The sequence below is a fragment of the Brachyhypopomus gauderio genome, chromosome 18 (genome assembly GCF_052324685.1).
Source record: "Brachyhypopomus gauderio isolate BG-103 chromosome 18, BGAUD_0.2, whole genome shotgun sequence".
In the NCBI taxonomy this organism is placed as follows: domain Eukaryota; kingdom Metazoa; phylum Chordata; class Actinopteri; order Gymnotiformes; family Hypopomidae; genus Brachyhypopomus; species Brachyhypopomus gauderio.
Window position 1 is genome coordinate 20,748,149 of NC_135228.1, and position 14,297 is coordinate 20,762,445.

Sequence of the window (14,297 nt, forward strand, 5' to 3'; positions counted from 1 at the left end):
TACATAAAAGTTTTAATAAAACTGTCCACATTATCCAGTCAAATGAAGTGTCTACAAAGGAGGGAGGGAGAGGGGAATCTCCCTGGAAACTGGCAGGAACCTTGTAACCAATCAGGGAAGGCCATTCTAGCAGAATTTGACCCCTGTGACATCACTGTGGTGGAACAATGAGTCAGCGTGAGGGCAGGGCTCTGCTGGTATGGAGACCTGAGCTCTGTTGGGAGAGACACTGATATTTCCATGTTTACCAGCTGAGGAGAGCTTCAAGAGGGTGGACCGTAACTCTGGGGCTACTGTGTGATTTTAAGGTCAGCCCATCAGTGAGCTACACGTCATCTGGTCAAAACACGGCACAAATAAATAAGAATATATAAGAAATAAATAAGAAAGAAAGAAATAAATAAATAAACCATATGGCCAGCCAGAGGCAGAAAATTACCTCATCAAATGTTACTAAACCAACATATCCACATTGCGGAACGCAATTTGAGATTACAAGGAACAGATCTACCATTGAAATACTGAGATTAGATTACCAAAATTCCCAGTGAGGGAATTTTCTGCAAGATCAGATTGCAAGATTAAATGAGATTACATTTGTACATGAAACATGTTATATCTAATGAAGATTTCCCTGAGGTCAACCTAGATCTCATAATCCATAGCAATAATCACTACAACAGCAGCAGAGTAGATTATGAGGTAGGTCCATAGGTTAGTTAGCATTAAAGTAGTGGGTAAACTTGTCATAGACGTTTCAAAAGATTCATGCATTCTAAATTCATTTCAATGATGGTAACATATGTTGTACGACACAGTATTGCCTACATACAGCATTAAAAGGGACGATGTCAAAATATTTTGTAAACATTTTGCTCAGTGCAATTGTTTGTTTGTCAATAAACAACATAGTTTAGTTTGTTTTATTTTATTTAACCTTATGTAACACTGACCAACCTGTTAATAACATGGTTGAAGTATAATGACAGCAATATGGATGCAGACGCATTTGCTGAGAAGAATGAAATCAGTGTCAGTAAGATGGTCAAAGGTCATATAGCACAGGTCATATAGGTCAAAGGTCATATAGCCAACACAAAGAGAACCAGGAAAACACCGGTTTGAAATAAATGGTTTAAATGCACTTAACAACAACAACTAACATTGTTGAAAAACATGACATTGGCAAGGTGACTTTAAACAAGGGGACTGAACCAAAACAAGGGAGCATGTGGAAAAATCACATGAACATGAACATTTCAGAACATACTGGCTAACAGAGCAATACAGATCAAAAACTTACAGCATGAATAAAGGATTCAACCAAATACTATTTAAAGACAAATATCTCCATATATATCTGAAATCCATCTGCCAATTCCTACTTCATCATATTAGATGTATGACTATCATATCCGCATGATAAGCAATTTACCTAGTGATCCATGTAAATGTGCCATATTATTACTAAACAAACGGTTTAAGCCAAGCAAACTGAAAGAAAAGGTATGGAAATCTTCATATTTAGTAGTTTTTCATTGCTTGAACCTGTGACGCCGGGAGCGTAGCGAAGGATGAGACACAGAACCTCCGAATTCAGCAGACGTCACGTTTAATGTGATACAAATATTGCGCAATACAGCGCACGTTTAACCTAAACAGACACGGCAACGTGTAGACATTAGACAACGACGAGCACAAGACACTGCGCGAACGCACATTAAATAGACAGACCACATCAACCCCACGTGATGACGAGACGAGCCACAGGTGAGACGGATAATGACAAGACGCACCCGCACCCACGGAGCTACACTGACGCAGACGAGTAGACACAGACAACGTTAACACACGCCCCAAAACGAAGGGTTCGGGGACCGTAGCGTGACAGACGCCCCCACCAAGGGCACTACCCGTCCCGGGGTGCCAACAGGACCGAGTGCCCCGAACCCACGTCGATGGGCGGATCCGAAGTGCCCAGTCCTGCGTCTGGGAGATGACCGCCCTCGGTGGAGAATCCGCCACGAACAGCCTAGAACACCCTCCCTGGGAAGACCGGGGAAAACACGTTAGACACATTTAACGGGACATTTACAAACACACAAACAGGAACATTAACACACAGAGGCACGAAAGGGAAAAGGAGATTAGGCAGACATACGGGAATACATACGAAAACAGGAACGGACACACATGACAGTGGCGCCAGGCTGCGCGCCAGGAGGAGAGCGATCAGGGGAGAGAGACCGGGAGCTGCTGGGGCTGCAGGCGCTGCGGTGGACGGTCCTCCTCCTGCCCTCGCTGCAAACCCTCCACCGGGCGCAGCGCGGCTGGCGGACGTGCCAGGTGCAGCGCGGCTGGCGGACGCGTCAGGTGCAGCGCGGCTGGCGGACGCGTCAGGTGCAGCGCGGCTGGCGGACGCGTCAGGTGCAGCGCGGCTGGCGGACGCGTCAGGTGCAGCGCGGCTGGTCCCGCCCCTCGGTGGGCCGTACGGGAATCCTTCTTCACCCGGGGATCTCCCTCCGGACCTGGCAGTGGGAGGGGCCTCCTCTGCTTCCATATCTTCCTCACTGCCACGGCTCCAGCTCATGGGCTGCCCCGAGCTGCCACCCCGGGAACAGTCCATGTCGCTGGCTGGGGAGCGCTCGGGAGACGAGCCCGCCTCTGGAAACCTCCTCCTCTTCACCGTCCCGGCGGACAGTTCCGAGGGGGGAGGGCTCTCCTCTTCCTCCTCGGTATAGGAGCCCTCTTCCTCAGGGTATGCGGAGCACTCCGACGGAGGGTACTCCTCCTCGTCATACTCCTCTCCGCCTTCCTCCACGGTGGTAGAGGGACCTACGGGCGGAGGGATGTAGCCCTCCTCCTCGGTGTAGGACCCCTCCTCCTCACCGTAGTCTATGGTGGGATCGGAATACACTGATGGAGGGTAATCCTCCTCCTCCTCGCCGTAGTATTCGGTTGGGGCGGAGCACACGGAGTGGGGATAGTCCACCTCCTCTTCTCCCTCGCCATAATCTATGGTGGGTGCGGAGCATATAGAGGGTGAACTGTCCTCTTCCTCTTCTTCCTCGTCCGGAGAGTCCGCCCCCTCGAACTCGCTCTCGGGGGTCTTCTCCGTGGAGCAGAGCTCGAGGGAGCCTACCCGCAGAGGTGAGAGGTCCTTGGAGGGAGAGGGGTGACGCTCCTTCCAAAACCGCACCGCGGTCTCGCGGAAATAGTCCGCCAACTCCTCCGTCTTGGCTTCCCGAGCCCGAAGCAGCATAACCGCACACAACGGATCCTGCTGCATCGCTTCGAGGGTGACGGGGGCTCCGCGGTGCTGTGCAGGGGAAGAGGCGTGGTGGTGCTTGCTGGGCCTCCTCCCCTTCTTAGGTCGGGTGGTGTAGCCTGGCATGGTTGGGTGTCTCTCGTCGGCTCGTCGTTCTGTGACGCCGGGAGCGTAGCGAAGGATGAGACACAGAACCTCCGAATTCAGCAGACGTCACGTTTAATGTGATACAAATATTGCGCAATACAGCGCACGTTTAACCTAAACAGACACGGCAACGTGTAGACATTAGACAACGACGAGCACAAGACACTGCGCGAACGCACATTAAATAGACAGACCACATCAACCCCACGTGATGACGAGACGAGCCACAGGTGAGACGGATAATGACAAGACGCACCCGCACCCACGGAGCTACACTGACGCAGACGAGTAGACACAGACAACGTTAACACACGCCCCAAAACGAAGGGTTCGGGGACCGTAGCGTGACAGAACCATTAATATTTAAATAATATTTATTATTACAATGAAGTACATGAATATCGGATCAGATTAAAACAGAATTTTCTCGCAGAAATTCAGATAATTCCAAAATGTTTAAAATGTCAGCACACATCAGCACTAAATTCTCAAACGTCATCATGGTATGTTTCTCCCAATACCGGCCAATAGCAATACGCCAACAGCAATGTGACTCTGCGTAAACCGACAGGGCGGTCAGACTGCGTTGATGCTTTAATCCTGCACAGATGCTGCATTCACCATTCAAAGAACCTTCCACTTCCTCATCAGCATCTTCCAAACAACGAGGTGTAATGGCCAAGCTACACGCTAGCTTTAGAAATGCAGGACACGTGATCTTCAGACAAAACAAATGTTTTTAACGTTACTGTCTCTGATGTTCCGAATTCAAATGACACAATTAGTTCACATAATCCGTTTTAATAGCTTCAACAATGTGATTCTTTTATTAACTCATTCCAGTGGCAGACTACAGTAGGACGGGCTACTCCAACACTTGACAGGGAGTTCCTTTAAGGTCACGAGGCAACCATTAAGTGCTCTGCACCAGACTTAATGACTGCTACGCAAAAAAAAAAAAAAAAAAACGTTAAAAAATAGAGAAGAAGGCGTGGCAGAAGAAGGCACAGCTGCAGCAGGCGAGACTTCCTGCTGCAGTAACTGTGTGTTCTCCGTAGAGAATACAGCTCCCCCCCCCCCCCCCCCCCCCCCCACGCAGAGGCACTGCTACAGTACATATTTCACATCTGCCGAGTTTAAGAGGTGCTTCCGTTTTCTTTCCCTACCGACATCAACATAAAACTCAAGCACGGAAACCTGAGCTGTCTGTCAGAACACGCGGTGGATACTCGATCAGGGAGGTGTTTGTGGCGGGTGCACACTACAAAATAATAATAAAAACAGCGCAGAACGCTGCTGTGACTCTGCAGAGGTGAAAACGACGAGCGTGCGTGTCTCACGTGAACACGTGAAGCTTTGCCAGGGTAGGACACGCTGCTGCCGTCGTTAGCACGGCGCTGTTGTCACTTTGCCCAAGTGCAGTCACACGTTAGCTGCACTCAAGACGCGGCTGCTTCTCAGAGAGCAGGCCAAGCCTGCCACGCGATGCCAGTCTGCCACGTGCTGCACACGCGTGTGCGAGGCCTTGCCCACTGTTCACCAACACAAAACCACAGCTAGAAGGCAGCAGAATTACGCTGTTCTGTTTAATCTGAAACTCTTGCCAGATTATGAACAAGCAACACCCTCTGACTCATGCGAGCTGGGACAATTGAATGACTCACATTAGATCACCGTGTATTCAGTGAACATGGATATGAATGAGCAAATGGAAACATGCATATTACAGGGACAAAAAGCACCATCAAGATGGAAATGTTCCAAACACACCTCTGTTCATCTTCAGCAGGTGAATCAGACAGACAAAGATGTAGAAGAGAAGGTAGAATTCACTATTCAGTCCATTTTGTTTTCTTTTTCCAACATTCAGTGTGAATATCAGCGTTTAAGACACAGCTCGCTTAATTCTGGAGTACAGCTGTGGAACTCCACAAATACTGCAAGCTGCATACACCACCACACTGCTGGTCCTGACACCTGCCCTCTAGCAGAATTATAGCACCTTCACAAAATGTAGAAACCTACACTTCCACACAGTAGGAGATCCCAGAACATGTGCATGCAATCGTTTCTTTTTTTAAATAGGGGAGGAAAACACTAAACACTAAACACTAAAGTTTTTTTGAGCAGTCATATACATCGGATATTCTCCAGAATCTCAAGACAGTATGCAGAAAGTGTGAAGCTTTCTATGGTTGTTGCCACGTTGCTTGAGGAAGTGAAATTTAAGGTAACAATTCTAATTTTCGCACACATATATACGCTGATTTCTAAGTTTATGATCTAGACTCATTTCCTGAAATCGCCCAAACAAATGCGATGGCCTCAGTGTTAGCAGGAGAGGTTTGAACTGGAGGAAAGACTGTCGGCCATAACTGAGCTTGTTGTGTGTTCTAGAGAGGATTTAATCCTGGAACACTAACATCACATCTGCTTCTGCTGAGGTCGGTCAGATTAGAGTAAAATGACTTCTGGTGTACCCAAAAGGTGAGCCTGGCTTGGCAATAAAATCTGTCTATCTTTCTTTCTGTCTCCCTCTCTTTGTCGGTCTTTCTGTCTGTCGCTATCTTTCTCTCACATGCACACATATTTATGCATGATTGCACCAGTGTAAAATCATGCTCTCGTGATAACCAAAACATCTGAAGCTCATAAAAACTATTTATAAATTAATCACTTTATCTTCAGAGGGGCTCAGTCGGTAATTCAGTAAGCCCCGTTTTCTCATTTTCATTAACCGTGTCATTTGGATTTTGACTTTTCAGCTTGTGGCTACTATGATGTATGCTAATCACTCAAACCTTATTTGAAAAAGATGAACTATATATTCCCACATCCATATTGCCCTATACAAATGACACATGTCAAAAACACATTTAGAGCATCAACACAGTCTACACTCTCCATAAGTGTAGCGGTTTTGGTGTACAAGACGTACGCTGGAGCAATAAGAAATTTAAAAACACAACAACCAGAAGAATGAGTTCTAGCAGTTGCTGGCACTGTAGTTTCATTAAACATTCCTGTTCTTTAGATCACTAACTGGAATTTTCTTCACATTGTGCACACTTTCAAGAAACGCATCTTTCATGAGTCACTGAAAAAGAATGCAGGAAATAAACCTTTTACATTTGCCTTCCACATATTTCTCATTTCTTGAAATTTAAATAGGAAAACAATTCTCCTAAATCATAATACCACAGTTATTCAGATGGATGACGTCTGGCTGGAGTGTGAATTCCTGCGTTCTCAGGGTGCATTTGGGGGGTAGGGGGTGGGGGGGGGTGGCGCAGATGTACACTTGGGCTTCTCCACTTTCAATTTTCACTTCTAAAATTACTTATTTTTTGGCTTTTCTTTACATTTTAGACACCATAAACCACATTTTAAGGATTTATTTACTGCAGAGTTAAATATTGATTGAAATGTTATATATTATGTTATATTTAACTTGAAATACACCAGACTATATTTTTTGACCTCCATATCACTCTAGACTGTCTATACTGTAATGAAACATTGAAGTTCAAAACCTTCTCCAACTCCTGTGGATGGCTGCGAAGGCAAAGGGCACTTTGTTGTCCCAGCAGCTGAGAGGCACCTGCACTGGAGGCTGTCAGGGCCGGGAAAGGCCCATACGTCTGCCGTGACCCGTTCTACTGAATGCTATTGGCATGGCAACCGCATTCCAACAAGACCGTCCGGTGCTCACCACTTTAACCCACTTCCTGCCGGTGGATGAACTCCGCCATCTTGTCACGCAGCGCTCCACACGCGGGCCTGTGATTTCACATCGCTCTTTATCTGTCTGACCATGTGCTCATGGGTACACAGGAGCACGTATCTTGCCATTTAAATGATGTTTTTTGTGCTTGCATGTTCACCCACGCATGACAATGGAAAGGTATCAGTTGGAGAAACCCTCCTTCTCTTTCTCAAGCGCATATACGTACACATATGTTCACAGAGACACAGTCAGGGCTGGAAAACCCAATCAGACCTTTTTATGAACTAAGCACAAAAACTATATGGCCACTCCAGCAAAGGCAGCTCTGGGTAGCTTCCATATTCTGATTTAGTGGGTGGTGAACCGAGAACCGTGTTAACATTCCGATCGTCCCTTCATCCCTGCAGCTTTCAAAGTGCCTCTCCTTCAAATCAAGACCGATCCACCAGCTTAACACGGCTCACGCTGAGGAGCCAGCACAGCCAGATAAGCAGAGGAAACTACAGCCCTGCTGGGGTTACGCTGGAGGGAGGGGCCATACCACACAAAGGGCCTTCATGTGACAGCTGACAGACAGCGTCACAGATACAACACAGAGCTTCTGTGCCATCCTCAATTATTCAAAAGCCACATTTGCAACATCAACATTTAAACACTCACAAGGACTCTCCCACAGACAGCGTCTTATACTGTTTTTCAGTTCCAGTCAATGGCTGACACGTTCGTCTTCACTGTTTGCTTGAATGGTCAGACCCAGCCTGCTACAACACTTAGCGCTTTCAAACTTTCAGTGTGTGCGTTTGTGTGTTTTATTGGTCAATTGTCAATGATTATCAGCACCACTAGACTACTATTCTAAAAGGTCACCAAGATCTCATGAGGAGACAGAGATCAGAGTAGAGAGATCAGTCCTGGTCTTCTTGTGTCTTCGGTAACACATTAGCGCAGCTGGTCATGCTGGTTGACTCAGAGCGGTCTTCAGCGTAATCCAAGTCGGTCTGGATGACCTCAGAGCGGATTAAACCATTCTCACTTGCTAGCAGAGACATACAGAGAGAGAAAGAGTGAGAGGAAAGTTGTGTGTACGAGCGTGTGTGTGTGTGTGTGTGTGTGTGTGTGTAGGGATCCAGGCTGAGACAGACTAACACAACACACCCTCAGACCAGCCACGGCGCCCAGGAACACCTCCTTTGACCTTGACTAAACAAGTCGGCCTCAGCTACAACACACTTCAGTCACACACTTCAGTTAATGAAATCCAAACTCAAACAGCATCTACAGGACAAGTCAAGGGCACATGGTGAACTTTGACGTTCCCACACAGATAAGGAAGGGGAGGGTTTTAAATGAGAAAGACCCTCTGCTAGTTTTCACACACACAATGTAACTATTAAAACTAAAGCGTTAACATTTACAATGTTCATCTGTGCTCCCTGTTTAGTTAAATTGGGATCCAGTGGACATCATATGTATTAACACTGCAGGTTTCAAAGTGGAGAAGGCATGAAAAACTTGCATGAACTGTTTCACTCATATGCCATCCTGTTATAACTAGTGTGTTGTGTAAATAGGTAATTAACATATCATTTACTCACTAACCATAAGGAAGTACATGACGGAAATACATGAGAGCGTGATCACGCCTACCAATTCATTAATGAATCATATAGATGATCTTAAGAGAAGTGCACTGCTTGGCCTTAGCAAACCTCCTGGAGAAATACGGCCACTGCCACTATGTCTACAGCAAGGTCAAAATGACACTTCGGTTTGCTTCCATTGTATAAAGCATTAGTTAAAATACAAATCAGGAACTATATGTTTGTGGTTGAGAAAATGTAAAAATGGACAAGGAAATGAACATACTCAGTTTATCCATGCATACGTTTTGAGTACATTTAGCTACACGAGACACCAGATATTGCTGCAGGGAGGTCCTGTTCACTAGTTTCAGGACTAAAATAGTCACAACATTTTCAGACAAGAGCTCAGCGCAAAGAAATTTCATAAGTACTCATAGTATACTCAAATACATACTCATGGTATATTAACATCTAACTCTCTGATCCGATAAGTAGCTGAGATCTTCTTCACCTTCGTCAGTTTCATTGATCTTCTCACACATTTCGATATCAAGGCCAGAAAGGGTCAAACCACTTATTTACTAACACTGTCAACGCAGGTGAGAAAACATGTTAGGTGACATACGATGATCAATCACAAATAGCCATTTGTGTTAAATAGGATTACAAACCATAAAATGGCAACTTTTTTCCAAGACTGGAAATGGTTTTGACCTTTCCCCCACCATATGAAGAGCTTTAGAAAGCTGTGAGGTTTTCAGCATGGGTGGGTAAGGATCTCGAGTGTGTGTGTGCTGAAGGATGTGTCTGGCAGCAACAACAGTGGTGTAGCCTTTCAGGATAAATCAGGCCAGGCCAGAAGCTAATGAAAAGAAGGGTTTCACTATGGAGATAACAATCAACAAGTCAACAAGTGCATTACAGACCAGCATAACCTAACGCTTTGATGTTCAGAGATTCAACTGCATGTAAAGAAAAACTCCCAGAATTGATCTCAAAACACACTACAGAGGAAACCGATATGGGAATACTTTGTTCCTAGATAATAGCAGGTCAATATAAACCTGTGCTGCTGTATACTGCTTCTTATGCTACAGTGGCATGGCGGTGATATCTGTTTTTGCCTGTGGTAAAAACACGAAAAACACGGAAGTCTGGGGTGCGTGGCATTTGCTGGACTCTTCCTCTCCTGGACTGAAAACACAAAGGCACTTCCTCATTAACAACAGGGCTGGAATCTGGGAGAGGGCTATGGCTGAGCTCCAACGCCTGAACACACCATGGACACACTCCCTGTGCGTCTGCACAGTTTCACCTCACCCCACTGACGTACACTACCTACTTACTCACTCGGCACAATGCATATCTAATGTCCCATAAATACACAACCTTCTGTCAACAAAGGAGGATGACCACACATGCCCGGGTAGCGTATAAAGAAAATCACAAAAGCTTACCAAGAAATAAAGTTCCTCATGTATTTTTAGTACAATCAAACATTATTACAACCTCTTTAAGTTTTTAAGCTGATAACTAGTTTTACCTACAGCTCATCTGTATCCACAGTCACTTTCCCTTTTGGAATTTCCCATCTAAATCTAATTACAGTAATAAGGCCACTGAAACCACATAATGTTCCACACTGTCCAGCCTCCATGTCAGCAGGATCTGGCCTAGCTGAGTAAAATGTAAAATGCTTTTGCTAGCTGCTTTTCTACTTCTAGAGGAATATTTGAGGAACAAACATAAACAAACAGGAGTAAATCCTGGTTGTTCTCCCAGTCGGTTACACCTTCTCACCACACTGTCCAGCTGCCTCGGGCAGAACATGATTTCACTGTATCTACTTTCCGCAACCAGCTGCCATCAGGTCCGAACGTCCTTGCAAATCTCATGGCGGCTGAAACTGCGACAGCTTAAAGAACCTTTAGCCTGGTGACTTGTGCTTTCATAGCCATCGTACCACAACATGAGGCATTTGTCAATACAATATACCAACCTTAAGGACAACTGCAGTTTTATCAGAGCATATTGGCTTGAGAAGAGACCCCAGTTGAAGCATAATCGTGTCTTTACAGACGTGCTCCGTGCTTAGTGAAGCACAGAGGAACACATGGTGCTGCGAGATGATTCCTGCGCTAATTGCTCAAACCTCCCTTCCTCTTAACGAAAGGCCTCCACAGCTGCTGTGTAGCTGAAGGTTACGAGAGCGTGGAGTGTAGATGCATCAGGCTCGTTCTGCTAGTGAGTGTGAATGGTCTCCCAGTGCAGGTCTGGGCTGGTTTTCTTTAAGTTTCGATCTTGCTTTTCTTGGAAATAGATCACTGAAAACCCCAAGTCAGGTGACAAGTTAAGGTCCCACGAACAAGGTGTTAGTGAACTGCTTAGCACAAAAGTAAAGGAAATTCAGTTTCTATTCTCCATCCTGACGAACTACAAGCCTGGGGGGGGGGGGGGGGGGGGGGGGGGGGTGGCGGCAGGCAGAGAAGTCTTGTCTGTACTGAACAGGATTTTGCCACAAACTGATGCATCTGAGGGGAAACCGAAACACATGCTATTCTAAGCAGGTTCGCATTTCGCAAATAAATCATGTAGGCTAAATGACATCTAGCAGATGAACAGACTGAGAGTGGAGGAAAGGAAAGTTTATAGATCTGATACGCGGTATCTTAAAGACATGTTAATCCTGAGGGGATGATTGACAGACCAATTTTGAAACGGAAGCAAGATTCATGGTCTCTAATCCACAAAGGGGCTTCCTAGAAACTGGGATTAAATTAACAGATTTAATCTACTGTATATAAGTGATGGTTAAATTGGTGTTTTCGTATTGGGTTACTGTGTTGGTAACAGTGTTACAAATGAATGAAGCTGTAATGAACAACAGACAATAGCTATAGCAAAAAGAATATCCTAGCAACTGCATACCGTCATTCCGTTTAACTGATGCTACCATCAATCACACAGCTACGGCAACGCTGATTAACCACAACACATAAAATGCTGAAGTAAGATTAATCTCAAACCCCATGGTGGAAACTGCTGCCTTAATTCTTGTACATTCTTCCTTACTGTGTGCAATATCTAACATATATATGTCAAATTCAATTATTTCACAGCTGTCAGGATCAGCAAAGAGAAACAAAACCATGCTTGAGTGTTAGTATAATTTTCTAGTTTTCCAGACAGACCATAACTAGAAATTGATCATGAGGAAGTGAAGGCTGGCTAGATAAAACACATATGCACTAGATCAGAAAAGTTGGAGAATCGCTATATCACAAATCAAATAAACACGGTGCATTGTGGTCCAGAGAGCTACACTCAGCTCCATAACCATATTGTGCCTTGTGAAAACTATCAGGTCGATATGGTCTTCAGAGTGATGTGAGGGTCTACCATATACCCATACCTGTGCTCTCGTGCGTTACAGCATGGCTGAAACAATTCTACATGGCATTAAGTCGACAATTCACACGTATTGTATCCATAGAATTCGTATATTTTGAGAGTCAATCTTGGAAATAACACACACACACACACACACACACACACATACACACACACACATACACACACACGCACGCACACACATACACACGCACACACACGCGCGCGCACACACACACATACACATACACACACACGCACGCACGCACGCACGCACACACACACACGCACACACACACACACGCGCGCGCACACACACACACACGCACACACACACACACACACTTCAACACCTTCAGCACCTTTCACACCTGTTGAAACGTGTTCTCAGACTGTTACTGTACTCATCGATACATCAGGTAAACATGATCAACCGTAAAAAACAGGCGTGACTACACACACAGGATGTGGCTTCACCTCGAATGAAAACGATCGACAAGTTACAGCTCGTGTTGCATAATAACCCACAATGTCCCAATGTCTTCATATCGTGTCTTTACTTATATAGTGTCCTGCTCATTTACTACATTTGGTTTAATTTGACAAGCCCGCAGTACGTTGAGAGACGGACCCAGTACACGTTCTTCACTCGACACGTCCCTGGATTTGCCATACGAGAGTGAAGCGGAACCGAATAGTTGACTATTCGGATATTTTTATTATTATTATTAAGTTTAAAAACATCTAACCCCGTGACATATGTAATTATTCGGTACCGTCTAAGCCCAAACTGCGCCGCTTACCCTTGAACGGCAGGGAAGTCCCGGTGGTGATCTTCACGGTGCCCGAGATGGACTCTCCGGGGCTGTACACCACTTTGTTGTTGGTGAAGGTGATGCAGAACTCCTGCAGCTTGCCCATGACGCCGAGATCACCACTCCGATCCTCAGATCACCACTCCGATCACACTCCGATCACACTCCGATCCTCCGATCACCACTCCGATCACCACTCCGATCCTCCGATCACCAACCACTCTGATACTCCGATCACCACTCCGATCCGCCGACCACCACTCCGATCCTCCGATCACACTCCGATCCTCCGATCACGACTCCGATCACGACTCCGCCACAACGCAGCAGCTGCAGCAGCGCGGATGCACGCGCGTCGGCTCTCCGCTCGCGCCTTGAAGTAACGGCGGGGAGGAGAGATCACCGGCCCACCTGCGGCGCGCGCGCAGCGTTCCCCCGCCCCGTTCACCGAGGCTGACGTCACCACGACGACGAGGAAGAAAATTTACTACCGCGTACTATATATGTGAAATGTGTGTGTGTGTGTGTGTGTGTGTGTGTGTGTGTGTGTGTGTGTGTGTGTGTGTGTGTGTGTGTGTGTGTGTGTGTGTGTGTGTGTGTGTGAACATGACATTTCATTCCTGTCATTTCCTGCACACACCATCTCTCTCATTTAAACATTAGAGCTACTTTGGGAAACATGGTCTGTCATGGTCTGATCTGTCATCCTGAGAGCAGCATTTCATCCTTATTTAATTACAATTTAAACTACAAAGTCAAATGTAAAAATGTGTCATAGTAAACCTATACATATGAGGAGCATTTGTATTACACCAAGCTTACATTTTTGACTATAGAAAGGAATGCTCCAGATGACTGAACCCATGAGCTGAGGTAACATGTGCAGTATGAAACAGTAGCTCACTTTTTAGTGTGAGATGGAACAGAAATGGCTTAAAATAGTAAAACTCCGTGTGACAGGAGCAGCTTAATTGTTTGCTTGTTGTCAGTGTTCACACTGTAGCATAAAACATCTAATGTAGTGGTAAACTCAGGCTGTTTTACTGGTTGTGAAGAATTCAGATACACATACTGTAGTCAGTAGACCAACATCAACTAAATGTATTTACATGAAACAATAGGCGTACGGCTCGTGTTCACCATTCCACCTTTTCAACACAAAGGCACAAAGGTGTGGAAAAAGCAAAAAAATGTGATATGAACATACTAGTATTGGATGACATCCAGAATAATTATTTGTGTAGATAATACTACACCTTTTTTTCTTTTTTAAATACAGACTAATTACTGCTACGGTTAAGGTACAGTGCTTGTGTATGCTGCCCCCTTGTGGGTTTCATACTAACTGCATCAGCAGTCTGTAAAGA

General features: G+C 45.5%; 1 protein-coding gene across 2 annotated transcripts in view; it reads right to left on the reverse strand.

The window, feature by feature from the left end:
• arrdc1b (arrestin domain containing 1b) overlaps positions 1 to 13,374 on the reverse strand; it is a 30,545-nt gene extending 17,171 nt beyond the window's left edge. Inside the window, exons 1-2 of one of the 2 annotated variants that reach the window (XM_076979439.1) lie at positions 12,919 to 13,374; positions 958 to 2,046 (exon numbers count right to left, since the gene is read on the reverse strand). In XM_076979439.1, the coding sequence (XP_076835554.1) occupies positions 958 to 1,009 (52 nt within the window). In that variant the 5' untranslated portion in view covers positions 1,010 to 2,046; positions 12,919 to 13,374. The remainder of the gene's footprint in view (positions 1 to 957; positions 2,047 to 12,918) is intronic. The other variant, XM_076979438.1, reaches the window with a different exon arrangement.
• Positions 13,375 to 14,297: the final 923 nt, after the last annotated feature.